General features: G+C 46.6%; 1 protein-coding gene across 1 annotated transcript; it reads right to left on the reverse strand.

Annotated features, from left to right (window-relative positions):
• Positions 1 to 1,370: 1,370 nt before the first annotated feature.
• Positions 1,371 to 14,104, reverse strand: limk2 (LIM domain kinase 2). The gene is made up of 16 exons (XM_076150784.1): positions 13,841 to 14,104; positions 13,568 to 13,664; positions 8,904 to 9,039; positions 6,866 to 6,975; positions 6,537 to 6,722; positions 6,317 to 6,422; positions 5,784 to 5,998; positions 5,484 to 5,670; positions 5,289 to 5,375; positions 4,916 to 5,047; positions 4,376 to 4,432; positions 4,053 to 4,118; positions 3,574 to 3,748; positions 3,422 to 3,477; positions 2,834 to 2,991; positions 1,371 to 2,544 (listed from the first exon to the last, which is right to left on the reverse strand). The coding sequence occupies exons 1-16, from the start codon at positions 13,854 to 13,856 to the stop codon at positions 2,301 to 2,303; spliced, it is 2,028 nt and encodes a 675-aa protein (XP_076006899.1). The 5' UTR covers positions 13,857 to 14,104; the 3' UTR covers positions 1,371 to 2,300.
• Positions 14,105 to 15,132: the final 1,028 nt, after the last annotated feature.

Below are 15,132 nucleotides of genomic sequence, written 5' to 3' on the forward strand. Positions count from 1 at the left end.
ATGAATTGGTTTATGGTAAACAAACATGGTAGAGGCATTACTTATGCAAAAGATTAAACATCAGTCCAACTGATGGTGGCGCTATAACACCTACAGTTACAATTTGCAGCTTGGATCCAGGCAGTTTATTGGTTCATCAGTGGGCGGAGGCGGTGGATCAAGGCCAAGTCAAAGTTTACCAGCATAACTCATTGATAATTTTGTTGACTAATCATTTTATCTAAAACAAACAAAACTGAAAACAAGCCAACAAGTTTGCAGAATCAAAGCTATGGATTACGTTTATTTTGTCTTACAACAACCATAAAAATATTGTAAAACTGCATGGAAGAACTGGAAAGCAGAGAACCTTAATTCTTTTAGAGAAACGACACCGAGCCACTGGTTCAGATATGGAAGAGGATCACATGGAAGAATATCGAAAACCCACTCACTTACTGCTCGGCTGTCAACACCCACTGGAACACAAACTAGGAGTTATCCCAGCCTTGCAACATTGAGCTGATTATGTGCCAACAAGTGCTTGGGCCAAAGAGAAGGAGCACAAACTCCTAAGGAACGCACTTAAAGCTTGTGCTAGTTCTTTGTGAAAACAGCTAAAAGAACCAGGAAGAACACCAGCACGGTTAGAGATGAAGAGAAGGAAGAACCAACACAAAAACATTGTTATTCCAAATGCATCAGGAGTATCCAAAAAACTCTGACAAGACCCCACACCCAAACACAAGAAGAGCAACCTGGTCCCACTGCAGCGAGGAATGCACAGACCTGTATATCAGGGAAACCAAACAACCATTGAACAAACGCAGGGCTCAACACAGGAGGGTCCAGCTCTTCAGGAATAGACTCAGTTCACTTACACTTGAAGGACTGGGGACACTCCTTTGAGGACAACAATGTACACATCCTGGGCAGGGAAGACAGACAGTTTGAAAGAGTAAATGAGGCAATCTATGTAAAGGTGCAGAAGAGGTCTACGACACCACCTATCACCCACCAACAATGGGTAGACTAACAAGTATTCAGCCTATAATGAACCTCGCAGCAGAAAAGAAAACCCCAACGACTGAAGTAAGCCTTTAGGACGAGAGTTTAAACATCTTCAAGCCTTTAGCAGCAAGTCCAGTTGCCTAAGAGTGACTTCCCTTGAAGACCAAGACATGGATGACCTGAGAATTGTGAAGCTGCAATTGATTTATATCAATGTTGATAAATTATTTGATTATTAATTGTTTCAGATGGAGTGATTTTGAACACAGAATCTTCACTTTGCAGTTCAGGAACACAAATGAGAACGATTTGAATCTATCTATTATATCGTTGTGATCCTGAACTGTAAAATTGTTTTAGTTACATATTCAACACAAGAATGGAAGATAATCTCAGGTTTTATTTCTGAAACATTACAATGATATAAATAATAGTGGTTACAGCTGGTAGTCAGTACCTTGCATGAAGCTAGCAAAATAGCCAAAAACCTCCATTTGTAAAAGAAATGTCAAAAGAAATCTTAAGTTTCCATTAGAAAATAACACCACATATGTACAACTTTATACAAATGTCTCGAGAAACAAAATAAATCCAGTTCTTCTGCACAGAGCAACTTTTAAAGTAAATTTTACATGATTATGTCTGCAAATTGCCTTAACAACAGACCTGCAATCAACAGGAGTCTATGTCGCACATTTTAACACAAGCACCAGTTGGTTTAAGGTAACTTTAAGGAACATGGAACTTATGTAAATATGAACAAATCAAATCTTTTGTTAATTCAGTGTTCCAAGAAATGAAAATATAATTCAACACATCAAGCAGGAAACTGTACTTGGTGTGGAAAATTAAACCGAGCCATTGCTTTGCTAAGTCTCGGCGTGTTTTACTGCCACCTGGCTTCTGTGTGCAGTAGGGAATTCCCTCTGCAGACCTGCCCTGTGTTTACTCGCACGCCATTCACCCATCTGTGTGTTTTCTGCTGTGGTGAAGCCAGTCCTTTAGGCGGCAAGGATGGACTACCACATTCCAAACATACAAATGGTGAATGTCAGAGCCAGGTGGCAAACAACGCTGCTTACACACTCAAGCAGAGACACAAGATCTCCCACAGCCCTTACACAGTCAACATCCTGCATGTCTTATTTAGGGGCGGAACAGGATCGGAAAAAAACAAAACATTCGGTAGTAAACTTGAAATGTGTGATCTCATATCGTTACTGGTGCTTGTTCAGACTGGTCCAGCTCCCTCAGGTTATCCAGTTTCTAACATGGCTCTAGCTCAGTTTTCCTCTTTCTCGTCTGCTCTGTTAGTGCAGCAGTGCAGAGGCGTCAGGAAGGCGCTCTGTGCTGCTCTCTGCGCAATCAGAGGGCTCTGGGGAGGCTGCGGCCATCGCCGGCTGCTCTGCGCTCTGGGCTGCAGCGTCGTCTTTAGGGCAGTGAAGACGCCAGAAACTGTGATGCAGTTCATCCAGTTCTTGGGGCAGAGGGATGCCCATCTCCTTGTTGAGGGACAGAGCTTCAAACCAGTCCTCCAGCTTCTCAAAAGGTGGACTGTAGGAATGAGGAAGGAGAGAAAGAGATGGGTTACAGGTTTGAACCGGGCCAGCGAGGCTGAAAGAAAACCCGAGTAAGCAATCTGGCAGGGGAGGCATGTGTCTGAACACGCAGAATAACCATTCCCTGCCCAGCACATTTCTGAGAACAAAGAACTGGCTGGGTCATGTAAGGAGAGGGTGGAGACATTTTTATACTGATAAACACACCGCTCCATTTTCTGTTTTCCCCGGGACTGCTATAAGGTCCTGCCATTACAAACCACCACATTAACACCACCGCTCACCGGTTGTCTGGTGTGAGGTCACAGCAGGCCACAGCCAGTGGAAAGAAAGATGGTGGACAGTCTTCAGGAAGGAACATCTCCAGAAACTTGGCAACATGTAAGCCAAAGTCCAGAGTCCTGGGGAGGCACTCTGGGTCTGCATAAACCTTTCCAATGATCTAAAAAAAACACAGGACAGAAGCATATGGTCAACTACATCAGTGTGTACATTTATGCTGACAGGAGGAATATGTGTGATTTGTCATTCTTTGGCACATAAACAAATTAATTGCTTATACCACTAATAACTTCCTATCATTTTCTAAAGCATTTCCCTGCTTACTAGTTGTTGATGATCTGCAGGCACTTAAAGCTTGCTTAAGATAAGGGATCCATTATAGCACAAACAAACTACACATTATGTCACAAACCTAGAAGTCATTTGGCAGTTTGTTGGTGCCAAATCTCTAAAATGCTTATAAATGTGCCATAATGTTAAAGGTAAAGGGCTTCCTGGCACAACGTTTGGCTTTGAGGTCTGCAAATTGATTCTATGCTGCTGCAGTGATGCAAACTAAACACCATTTGTAGCCAACTGGTTGTTCTCACCTCACAAAGCACAATTCCAAAGGAGAAAATGTCGACCTTTTCATCATAGCGTTTACCTGAAACAAAAGAGAGCAAAGGATGAAGTCAATGTATTCATCGCCCCACAGAGCTAAACAGCCCGTGAGCTTTAAGTAGACGAGTTCATGACTTACCATGCAACATCTCTGGAGCCATCCAGTACGGGTTTCCCACAACAGTGTAGCGCTTCTTACGATCAATGCGTCTCAACACCCTCTTCTTGGATGAGGGTTTTTCTTGTGCTGGCTTAACTTTGTCCTCTGCGATGAGCCGAGAAAGTCCAAAGTCAGCGACGACCACCGTGTTGTCCTGTTCAAACACGGCTGTTAAATCACTGAGGTTTGTGGACTGAAGTCATCTAGACACAGTGTGGAATCTTGGGTACTTTAGTAGTCTTTGTAAAATGCTTACACACACACACACACACACACACACACACACACACACACACACACACACACACACACACACACACACACACACACACACACACACACACACACACACACACACACACACACACACACACACACACACACACACACACACACACACACACACACACACACACACACACACACACACACACACACACCTGTCACCTGTCACCTACCAGTTTAACCAGGCAGTTGTGAGAGTTGAGGTCTCTGTGAATGATGCTCATTGAATGAAGGTAAGTCTGAAAAGAAGAAGAACAAAGACAAACTGGCTGAACTCACACTCGTGCCAGCACACAAACAGCACTTTAACTATTTACATGACTGACATCACCTCTGATTCCATCCACTATAAAGTGTGTGTTTGGTTCATTTCAGTCTCATCTGATTGTGGATGCGGTGGTCACATGTTGCACAGCCTAGAATGCTGCGCTGTGCCTTTAAATGCAGTGCATGTTTATAGACATTGGCAGCTTCAGATCTCACAAGAGCAACTCACCATTCCAGAAGCGATGCTCCTTGCAAAGCTGACTCTTTGCTCCCACGGAAACGGATCCTGTTAGTCCAGAGGCAGCAGAACAAACAAAGAGAAATCATCATAATTATTAAGACATTAATAGGCTACATGGTTATACACCTTTTCTTATTAAGCACCAGTGAATACAAGAAGCAAGATAAGATAGATGCGTCACTCCCAGTCTTTATAGGAGTCACAGTGAATTAAACGTTGAAATCTAATGCTGGAGACGTCCTCCCTGTCCTCGCTGTGCCAGGCTGTTCTTTAACAGGCCTCAGCTGTAGGGGGAGGGGAACACAGCCATTCAAACTTCACCTGGGAACACTTTCTACAACTCTTTCATTCCGTGTCTCGGCTAACTGACATGCCAGCCAGCCCACCATAGAGCCAAGAGCCCTCTATCAGAGCAGGAGGGGGTGGGTTACTTCAGGTCAGTCCCCTGCCAAACAGCTGAAAACACTTTTGTGGCCTCTGAGCAGCAGAGGAAACGCAGGGTTAAGAGAATCAACTAGTTTAACGCACCGTGTCTCGAATGAAATCCTTCAGTGTGCCTCCCTCGATAAACTCAGTTATCAAATTGAGCCTCTTGTCCTTGTAAAGCACACCGATGAACCTCAGAACATGGGGATGGTCCAGGCACCGCATGACTTTGACCTGGAGATTAGGAGAGAAAGAGACAAAGGGAGTGAAAGGGAGGGAGGGAAAAAAAAACAACACGTCTGTAAACACCTCGCCACAAAAGGTGAAACTCGATCCGTGCAAGGCAAAACTCTGAGAATAACAAGGTACACAGAGGTACATTGTTAAAGCAGGTTGTGTGCTCTCAGTTCTCCATCGCAGCTCCGTGCAGAGCCTGAGGACTCCATTTGTCGGCCTCCTGCTGCACATTACCCACCTCCTTCAGAAAAGCTTTCTGGGTCTCCTCATCGCAACGCAGCAGCTCCTTCATCACCATCACCTCCCCTGTGGCTTTGTGAGTCACCTGTCAGCGGAGTGGCAGAAGTGTGATGTAATGCATCAATAAAATAGAGGGCGCTGCTGTAAATGTAAATTATACATTTCTATGCAGACTAGCAGCCGAGTCGCTGACCTTGATGGCCCGTCCAAAGAAGCCTTTGCCTAGGACCTCTCCGTGGATGAGGTCACACGGTCGGAAGATACGATGAGAGCAGCTGTTGGGGGATCGCAGGGACTCAGACCGTCCAATGTCTCGTCCGAAAGCGGGGTACTCTCTAGGGGAAGTTGGTCCGGGAGACTTGCATATGCTGTTACTGCGCCTGCGTAACAAGAGAGAACACAGTTGGCTTGGACACAAACAATCTACCAAATCGGCACATGATCCGTCGGCTGCAGCTCTATGGAATGTGTTGGCGACTGGGCTCAAACACACCTCAGTGACCTCCTTTTCAGCGTCCCCTCGTCCACCACGTTGGTTCTCTCCAAGACGGCGTCGGAGGGGGAGGACAGGCGCATGCGGGAGGTGGCGGGAACGTCCAGCTGCACCCTGGGAGAACCCAACCTGAGTCTGTCCAAATGCTGTCTGACGGGGTCGTACTCGATCAGCAGCTGCAGTGTCTGACTGGTGCGGTGAATGAGGTCGTCCACCTAAACATACCGAAAGAACGTGGACGTTAGAGAAGTTTGGCGTCAGCTTTCATGGAACAGTATGTGAAGACAGTACCAAAGGAAACCATTAAAAACAAACAAGAGACTGTAGACTTGGAATGTGGGTAAAGGTGCACAGGGTGAGGTTGTGGGAACGATGTCTGACTGTCATTCCAGACGCCACAGAGTGTACAAATGAAGGCGGAATGTGAAGAATGTCAATCATGCGTGAAGAGTGGAAGGTGCGCTGTACTTATGTCATGTCCTCGATGACACGGCGGAGTGTAGAGAAACTCCAGGTACAAATGACTAACTCACCTCCTCCTCCAAGAGCGACCCCACTGGAAGGCCGTTGATCTCCATGATCCGGTCCCCGACATGGATGGCGTTCCGCACCTCTGGACTGATGAGCATCCCCCTGACCCTAGTGGCAACACAGCGCTAGAATGTTAATACGTCCGGATGAAAAGAGAAACGATTGCTTCGAACAATACTGTCCTTACTGCAGCAACAACTGGACGAGTGCGTCGCCACTTACTCTTTGACTTGGACGCTGGCCGCGCCGTTCACGTCCCTCATCACGGTGACGGAGAAGCCCCGTTTGCCGTTGGCTGCGGAGGGGATGGAGACGAGGGTCACCGTGTGAGGGAGCGAGTCGAGGATGGACTCGGCCGAGCGCTTTTCCAACATGGGTGTGAGGACGACTTGCTTGTAGCACTTTCCGCTGTACATGACGGAAAACGGATATGACTGACCGCTCGCAAAAAAGCAAACATGAGAAACTGACTGAGCACCAAGTGGAGTTTAGACTTAATATACATGAATCCATAAAGCACAATAGAAGTGTGTGTATGTTGTGTGTCTCACCAGTAAAGTTTGGATCGTTCTACCAAGGCGTAGGTGTCTCTGTCTTCAATCACCACCCTGCAGCTCAGACACACAAAACACTCCGGGTGATACTTGTAGTCGCCGGCAACCTGCAAGGGCAAAGGAGACGGCATCTGATCAGTGCCAAGGCTCAAAGGCAGGTGAAGGTGCGATATCTGTGCTGCTGTGCTGCTCGGAGGCGAGAACCATACGTTAAACTCCAATGTTGCGTCCCCTCTCCTCTCCTCCCAACCCCGCCTCCTTTCCAGCAGTGACACGCCCGTAACACCTGCTTCTCTCTCAGCCCGTCTGGAATCTGCTATGATCTCACCCGTGTGCAGGTCTGAGCCGCTCGTCTCGCTGACGATCTCACTTTCAACCCCCCCTGACACCACTTCACGCTCTGTCCTGGTCTTCCCCTAATGAGCACCCACTGACTTCCCTTTCTGCACTTTGTTCTTGTTCTTGTTCTGGCCTCTGGCTGGCATGCGAGGCAATACAGTGTGTCCCTCCTCACACGCACATAGAGGAACTAGTACACGCATACCTGAGGATTAAAAGAAGTGCTGTGTCCAACCTTCCAGGGAACGGTTAAAAGAAGTATTTACAGTGTCCATACACAGTTCATGCCGTGAAATTTAGTTTGAAGAAAGTTTCAAACTCAGTGAGGGGAGAGCGTCTTCCTTCTGGGGTTTTGTCTCGGCTGTGAGTCATGGCGGGGGAACGGATTACCTGCTGTGATGAGCCAAACCTGAGTGACACCTCACGCTATCTGTCTGTGACTCCCTGCCTGCCGGCGAGCCAAAACAGGAACACAGACAGCAGCGATCTCCACTTCAAACTCAGACTTTAGCAGACGACACACAGATGGCGACGCGAGCTCCACACATGCGCGGATTCATCTTTACTTCAGACTGGAGCCTTACACGAAGTGTGGCCCAATCAGTCAACACACAAACAAACAAAAAATGGAGTCAAAACTTTTAATTTTAGAGATAGCGCCTGACAAGCTGCGGCAGATCTGCGTGACTCTCCTCCGCCGATGGCCCACAATGACATCTCCTTCTCTCTGGATAAGGAACTGCCAATTTATCTCTGCCAAAAATACTTGGCTTTGCTGTCTGGTGTGAGCCAGATGCCAACACTAAACAGAGGAGTCCATTATGTGTGTGTCTTAGCAGCAAGAGTCTTTGGTTCTGGCTCCAAGCTAGACAAGTTCGGGCAAAAAAAACAGCATTGCATGTTTCAAATCAAAGATAACAAACATCTGAGTTACATTGGACGTACCTCTGTTTAAATCAACGCGACTAGAAGACGTTTCTCATCAGTGTACAGAGTTCAAAGCTGAATCTTGCTTTGCTTTACATTTCTTTAGAAGCGTCCAAATTACGACTGAGGGTCATCCTGAAACCACATGTAGATGCAATAACGTGTCGTCATCTACGACTTCTAATGAAATCAAAAGAGGCCTGATCCCTGAATGTGGCCCTGGACCAGAGCGGAGGCCTGAACTTGGCAAACACACCCGCCTCATGTTCTGCCATGGTCCCGCTAGTTCCTCTGTATGCTGGAGGAAGCGAGCGGCGGCGGAGGACCTCTGCACAGAGCGGCAGGAGCAGCAGCGTTGGGGCCTCAAGGGGGGAAAGAATCCATTCACAAGTGAGGTCTGGGTGCCTGACGTATGTTCTGCAGCGTCCTATGTTTAAAGTATCGCTCGTCTGTAAACGTAATCGCTACAAAAACAGTTCCCTTGCCTTTTTATGGTGGGTTAGCATTTCATCTTGAGCGGTGGGACGAAAGGGGAACACAGAGAGCTTTGACACACTCTGTGGTGATTCTGAGGGGGATGTTGGCAGTGGTTTTATGGTCACGGCAAGGCCCTCGTTGCGAGTCTGGCAATCGCAGCGGCAACGGTGGCCTCGTAGCCTTGACATAATAGCAGCCTTATTTGACAGGAGCCTGAGGTGAACAAACACGAAACGAAACAAAAAAACAGAGAATAAAATGGCCGCCGCCGCCACCACCGCCGCAGACTTACCATGGCCGGTCCAGTCATGAGCAAAGAGCAGCCGTGGCACAGCTCGCCAAACTTCTCCCAGTAGTGTTTGCGGCAGTACAGCTTGCCGTCCTTCTCATAGTACCAGTTGGTCAGGTGGCCACTGCACACGGAGCATCTGTGGGGGGGGGGGGGAACAAGGACAGTGGTCACCTCTGCAGGGAACAAAGGAAATGAACAGGAAAGGAGGAGGAGCAGGAAAAGAAGAAGAAGAAGAAGATGAGGGGGAAGAAGAAGCAGCCTTTCCTACTTCCATCAGCTTCTACGGCAGTACGCCAGATCCTCAAAAGCAGTGAATATTATTCTAAAGGCCCGTTGAGTGACTTCCACGATGGATTTCGTCTCTCACTCATACAGTAACAGGCTCCTACACTAAACAACAGCCACTCTTACTAAGAAAGAAAACGCTGGAGGGATACCTGCTGCTTGGTGAGAGGGACACATTTAGCTGATCTTTCTGCACACACACACACACACACACACACTGAAAGCACATACCTCATGCTTTATAGACACACGGGACTATCAATCACTGGAAAGCTCAGACTGTTCAGGTCACATTTACGACCCCTGTGTTCTACAAGAGAGGAAGGTTTGCTGGGGGCATGTTCTGACAGAGGCACAGCACCGTGCAGGTTCCTCCACCTTCATCTCGCGCGTGGCTTTGCGTTTGCGTTAGTATCCGACAGGCTGCGAGTGTGAACAAACCACGTCCAAGCGCTCGACATGTTTAGACAGATTTGCCAAAACCGAGGACCTTGAATACGACCTGGTTGCCTTTAAGGCTGTAGCACCATTCTGACAACAATCAATCAGCTGTTTAAAAGAGAAGAGAAGTCAAACTGTACAGACGTCCTGCGATCGGTGGAACATGCAGGGCTTTCTTATCCAAGTTCAATAACATCCTGTCAGACTTGCACCAAGGTACAAACCATGGAGCTGTGACATCCTGGATGAAACCACTCAAGCACCTTGGCTGCATGACGGCCCCTCACTCCTGTCAACTACACACACACACACACACACAACGCTATTAAGAACATGGCTACAACTGAAACATACATTCTTTAATCTCAGTTGCCCACAACAGTTGACTGATCGGAGTTGTCAACTGGAAAGATATTTGGAAAGCTCAAGGGGACATCGATGGCCATGACTTCACAAAGACAAAATGTTCGGCGGCAGGAATGCTGAGGTTACCGGCACCTGCAGGCTGCGAGCATTCCTCTGACAAGCTGCACTGGTTATGCGAAATGGTGGCAGCAGGTTAAGACTGCAAGAATGCAATCAATAATGATGCCCTTACATAAACGTCTGCAGTTACTCCACATTCGAGCTGCAGAAGTGTTCCGAAGTGTTCTCCCGCTTTTGCTTTGAAGCTTGTTCGGCAGATGCACGCCTGGGAAACATCCGATGAGGGCGGATTTGTTTTTCTGCATGCACTCAGAATAGCAGTTTCTTTGGGCTGCAGCGGTTTCATGCAAAACTATTCAATGTTATAAACGCAACAAAAAGCTTTAAATAATATCAAATAAAAGGCAACTATATTTAACCTCAACTTATTGTGTAGAGAATTCTGCATTCTCTTAACTATTACACAACTTCAGCTTCTCTTTAGTGATCTGACGTCGCGTTACTGCCAGAGACCTGCTGATGTTCTTCACACACACACGCACTTATTATTAGTACTAGTACTTATAAAAACAAAAGATGAGCACTCTGTAAGCCTTTTCCCCCTTCTCTTAAATCTCACATGCAGAGGAATTAAGGAAAGATGAAAAAGACTTTTTGACGGCAGATCTTTGGTTTCCAACGCATTCCCAAATATGCCAGATCAAATAACGAGTCAGGAGAAGAAGAGGAAGAAGAAGCTTTCTGTCACTTTATGCCTTTGGTCTTGTGCTTGCAGCCTGTATCTGACCTGTGAGTGTTATAGTGTGGCTGTCTGCACTGCAGGTAGAGCTGATCCAGGCTTATTGATTTTGGGACAGATCCCAGATACTTCAGTTCTCCTGCATTCTTTTCTCTCTCGCTTACGTGCGGAGGATCTTGAGGAGGTTCATTCTTTTGTTCATTTGATGTTATTGTTGCGGGACTGTAAAGTATGTGGTATTGGCTTGTACAGTACAAATAAACATGATGTCATTTTAAACATGAGCTGACTTGGAAACAGAACACACGCAAGAGGAGAGCGGAGAGAGAGAGGCAGACAGGAGAGAGGGGGGGGAGGTAGAGAGAGAGAGGGGCAGAGAGAGAGAGAGAGAGGCAGAGAGAGAGAGAGAAGCAGAGAGAGAGAGGCAGAGCTGAAGCACGCTGAGGCGATGGGGTATGCTATACTGTTAAGATGTTTAAGACGATAAGTGTGTGAGGACAGAGTAAAGACGATGCATCACAGAGGAATAAGAACTTTCTGTCCTGCTCACAGCTCCATTACAGCTGTGCGTACTCTTAGTTTGTGTTGGTAAATGTGGACGCTTTCCCTGAGTTTGGGCGCTGAAGCAGACTACTAATACTTTGTAACTTGGGCCTGGTATGTGCGTCGGCCTGTAAGTGACCCGTTCAGAAGTCATGTGAAGCTGCTTCGCCCGTACAAGTGACGCACAGATGAACAAACACACACACACACACCCTAGGAGAAGAGACAGGCGTGAGAAGTCCCAAACTGGTTCTTAAGCCGCCCGGTATCGCTCCAGGTGTGACATTGACATTGTAGCTGAAGCTAAAAGCGGCTGATGGAAGCGGATTACGTGTCCTGATGTGATATGAAAATAAAGTGATGTAATGGGGGCTTGTACAAACACCTGAGTTTCCTTCCATCGGTGCCCAGGGAGTCGTTGAATAGCGGGCCGACACGCAAAACTCAACTCAGGTGGCTCTGCTGCCAACAATGCAGTGGACCTGCCATCACGCACGCTTAAAGTTTAACATTACTCATTTCCTCAATTCCACATTCCTGCTGGAGTGAATTCCTTTGTTGAAATAAAGGAGGAACTGCCAGTGCTTGGCTGGCGCACACACACACACACACACACACACACACACACACACACACACACACACACACACACACACACACACACACACACACACACACACACACACACACACACACACACACACACACACACACACACACACACACACACACACACACACACACACACACACACACACACACACACACACACACACACACACACGTGTTAGTTCTAAGTTTAGGCATCAAAGTGAATGGTGAGGATTTAATCTAGATGTTAAGACACACAACAGTGACATAATTAGGCTGTAAATAAAAACACCCTGAAAGAAGCAGCTTCAAAAACAATAAGACAAGATCATTAAAATCATAATGACAAATAAATTATAGCTTTTATCAGCTTTTATCTGCTACATTTGTGTTCCATCTGCAGTGAAATGAAAGCAGGGAATAAGATCCAGTAATGAAACTAAATATGACGAAGGGACTTTATGGCCAGTGGAGTATTAGGGTAATATTTCTCTCCTGTGGGGAACGATTTAGGCTCAATCCTGCTTTCTTGGAAGAATCAACCCCCCCCCAGATGATTCTGCAGTCGGCGTTTGATGCAGCAACATCTCTGAATCGCTGTCTAGGAATGCAGAGTAGGACCGAGCCAAGTCTGCCTCAGTTACCTATAGGCCCCAGTGACCAGTGCCAGGTTTACTGGAACAAGAGTGACGTCATCCTTTAAGAATGCTACGCGAGGTGGAGGTACAAGGAAGGAGGCCCCGCGGACAATGGACAATACAGAACACAGCAGGGGGTAACACCAACAAAGACATTTTACTTTTGCTGAACAATGTCCACTGAAAAAGGAGACGAGTGGCAAGACTTCCCTCTAAAAAGCAAACTAGTGCGCAGTGAAAATCTGCATCCAACTCTAGAGACTCAAGTACCAACATGTTTTTAAGACTGTAGTTTTGGAAGTTAGAAGCCGAACGACTGCAGCGGAGTAGAGACGAAAAAAGACGTTTAGGTGAATTTTAGGGAGTAGAAGACGTTAGTTTTGGATCAAACATGACAAATTTAGACACAGTTGATCCTGGACACGTTTACAACCATTAACCATGTCCTCCAGTCCAGCCTCTAGTGACCTCAGGTCCTCTGAGTAAATCTGATCAAATAACGAGCCGTGACCACTGACGTGAGTGTGTGTGTTTCAACATCTTGGTCACTGGTTCACTGTTCCACACTGGGACTGTGAACCCACAGGACCGCAGAGTTCACATCAGCTCCAAGCCTGGCAATCATTAAGCCTCAGAGCAAAGGCGGAATGATTTCCTGGGGTAAAGTCTTTTGGGAATTTTTGTGACTTTGTGTGTGTGATTTTCTCTGACCAACGAATTCTCAAAGGAGGTTGGGTCAGTCGGGGCACTAACACAAGCTGGAATGTCCTGCTTAAGTGTTCTCGTTAAGACGTTCAGGACTGCAGAACAGAACCTTCTGGGATTTAACACAGGGGCCATTTCACACCCAAACACTGCAGCTAGAGAAAACCAGAATGTTGACCAACAGAAAATCTATTGTCTGCGCTTCAATGCGAGCTGTTCCCCCTCTTCTGTGCACCAAACAAAGCGCTCACCAAATGCCATCAGAGTGTCTAAAACGATTAAATCGGGACACTTACTGGAAACAGGCGCTGTGCCATGTGTCCTGGACCACTTTCATGTGAAACGAGTCTTGGATTTGCCCTCCGCAGCCCGCACACAAACACTCTTCTGTACCTGGAAGGGAAAAAGCACCTTCATTGCATCTTTCACGGTTGATTTCAGCTCTGATAAAATGTAGAGGGAAAGTCCAAACAAATATGAAAATGAACTAAACAAGAGTACGACACATTAGCAAGAACTGCATAAATAAAGTTACTTGAGGATGAGTCGGGACATTAGCTTTTCCTCACCTTTTTGTTCCTCCATCTACTCCGAGAGCGTCGTCGATATTCAGAAACTTTTACAAAGTTTTCATGCTGCAGGAAGAAAGATACGATGCGCCGCTCGGAAGTTTCATTCCTCCGCGGACTCCCAAGCTCCAGTCCCGATGTTTCCGAGCGCGAAAAGACACCAACAACAACACCGAAGCTCTTTAAGAGTTCTCAGAGTGAGCGAAGTGTTTTTTGGACGAAGCTGCTTTCTTGCCGCTGGGAGGACAAGTGACGTAATGCGGTCTGAATTCCTGTATGGAGAGCGGAAGAGCCGCAGCACCTGGAACGCAGCGCGAGGCACATATCTGAGGAACGTGCGTCAGGGGTGCCATCTAGTGGCAACGTGTGTATGTTACAGCAAGGAAGAGCTCATTTCCACAGATTGCTGAGAGCTGCAGTGGGAGCGTCTCAAATGTCTCCAATGGCTCCTCTCCTCTCCTCTCCCTTCCTCTCCTCTCCTCTATGGATCTTATGAATCATCTTTGCGGAGCCTGGGAGGACTCAGGGGGAGTAATAACAATAATTAATTTGTAGGTTCGAACAATTGGTTAGTTTTTTCAAATCAAATGTCCTTTATTTGTATAGCCTAATATCATATACAATGTCTCAAAGGGCTTCACAGGCCCACAACAAGCCCAACAACAGCCCAGAACTCTCTAGGAAGACAGGGATAATAGCCCAAAAACCTTGTAAGTGAAAAACGTATAAGGAAAAGAGAGGGAGAGGCAATTCAGACTCCCTTTCCTCGAACGACCAGGTGTTCAATAGGAACCGTTGGAGGGTGAAATGCAATACGGCAGAAGATGAATAATACCAGTCCTGAGAGAGAGAGAGAGTGTGTGTGTGTGTGTGTGTGTGTGTGTGTGTGTGTGTATGGGGGGGGGGGGGGGGGGGGGGGGCAATCCAGGCTCCATAGGCCAGTCCAATAATTCATTAAACAAAATGCCATTTTGTTTGAACAAATTGATTAAATTGTTCAAAGAAATTAAATCATTGATCCAAACAAATTCATTGGAATGAAATGTCGTTCCTTTGTTCACTCCCGGGCTCCATGCAAATAACACTCTTTTTGACTTTCTAGCTTTCTTCTATCAAACAGAAGACAGAGATACTCTCCACAGCCATATGTATTGAATGAAATACAATGCTATATCTCAATATTCAAATATCAATGGTGATCATTTCAATTCATTTACCTGATCCTGTTTCTGTGCTGCTCTACTCACTATCGATTTGGCACTGACCCAGCCTTGCTTGAGAGCACTTGGGCA

This window comes from Genypterus blacodes, unplaced genomic scaffold (assembly GCF_046128005.1).
Source record: "Genypterus blacodes isolate CSIRO-AG114 ecotype Tasmania unplaced genomic scaffold, CSIRO-AGI_Gbla_v1 ptg000053l_1, whole genome shotgun sequence".
Classification (NCBI taxonomy): domain Eukaryota; kingdom Metazoa; phylum Chordata; class Actinopteri; order Ophidiiformes; family Ophidiidae; genus Genypterus; species Genypterus blacodes.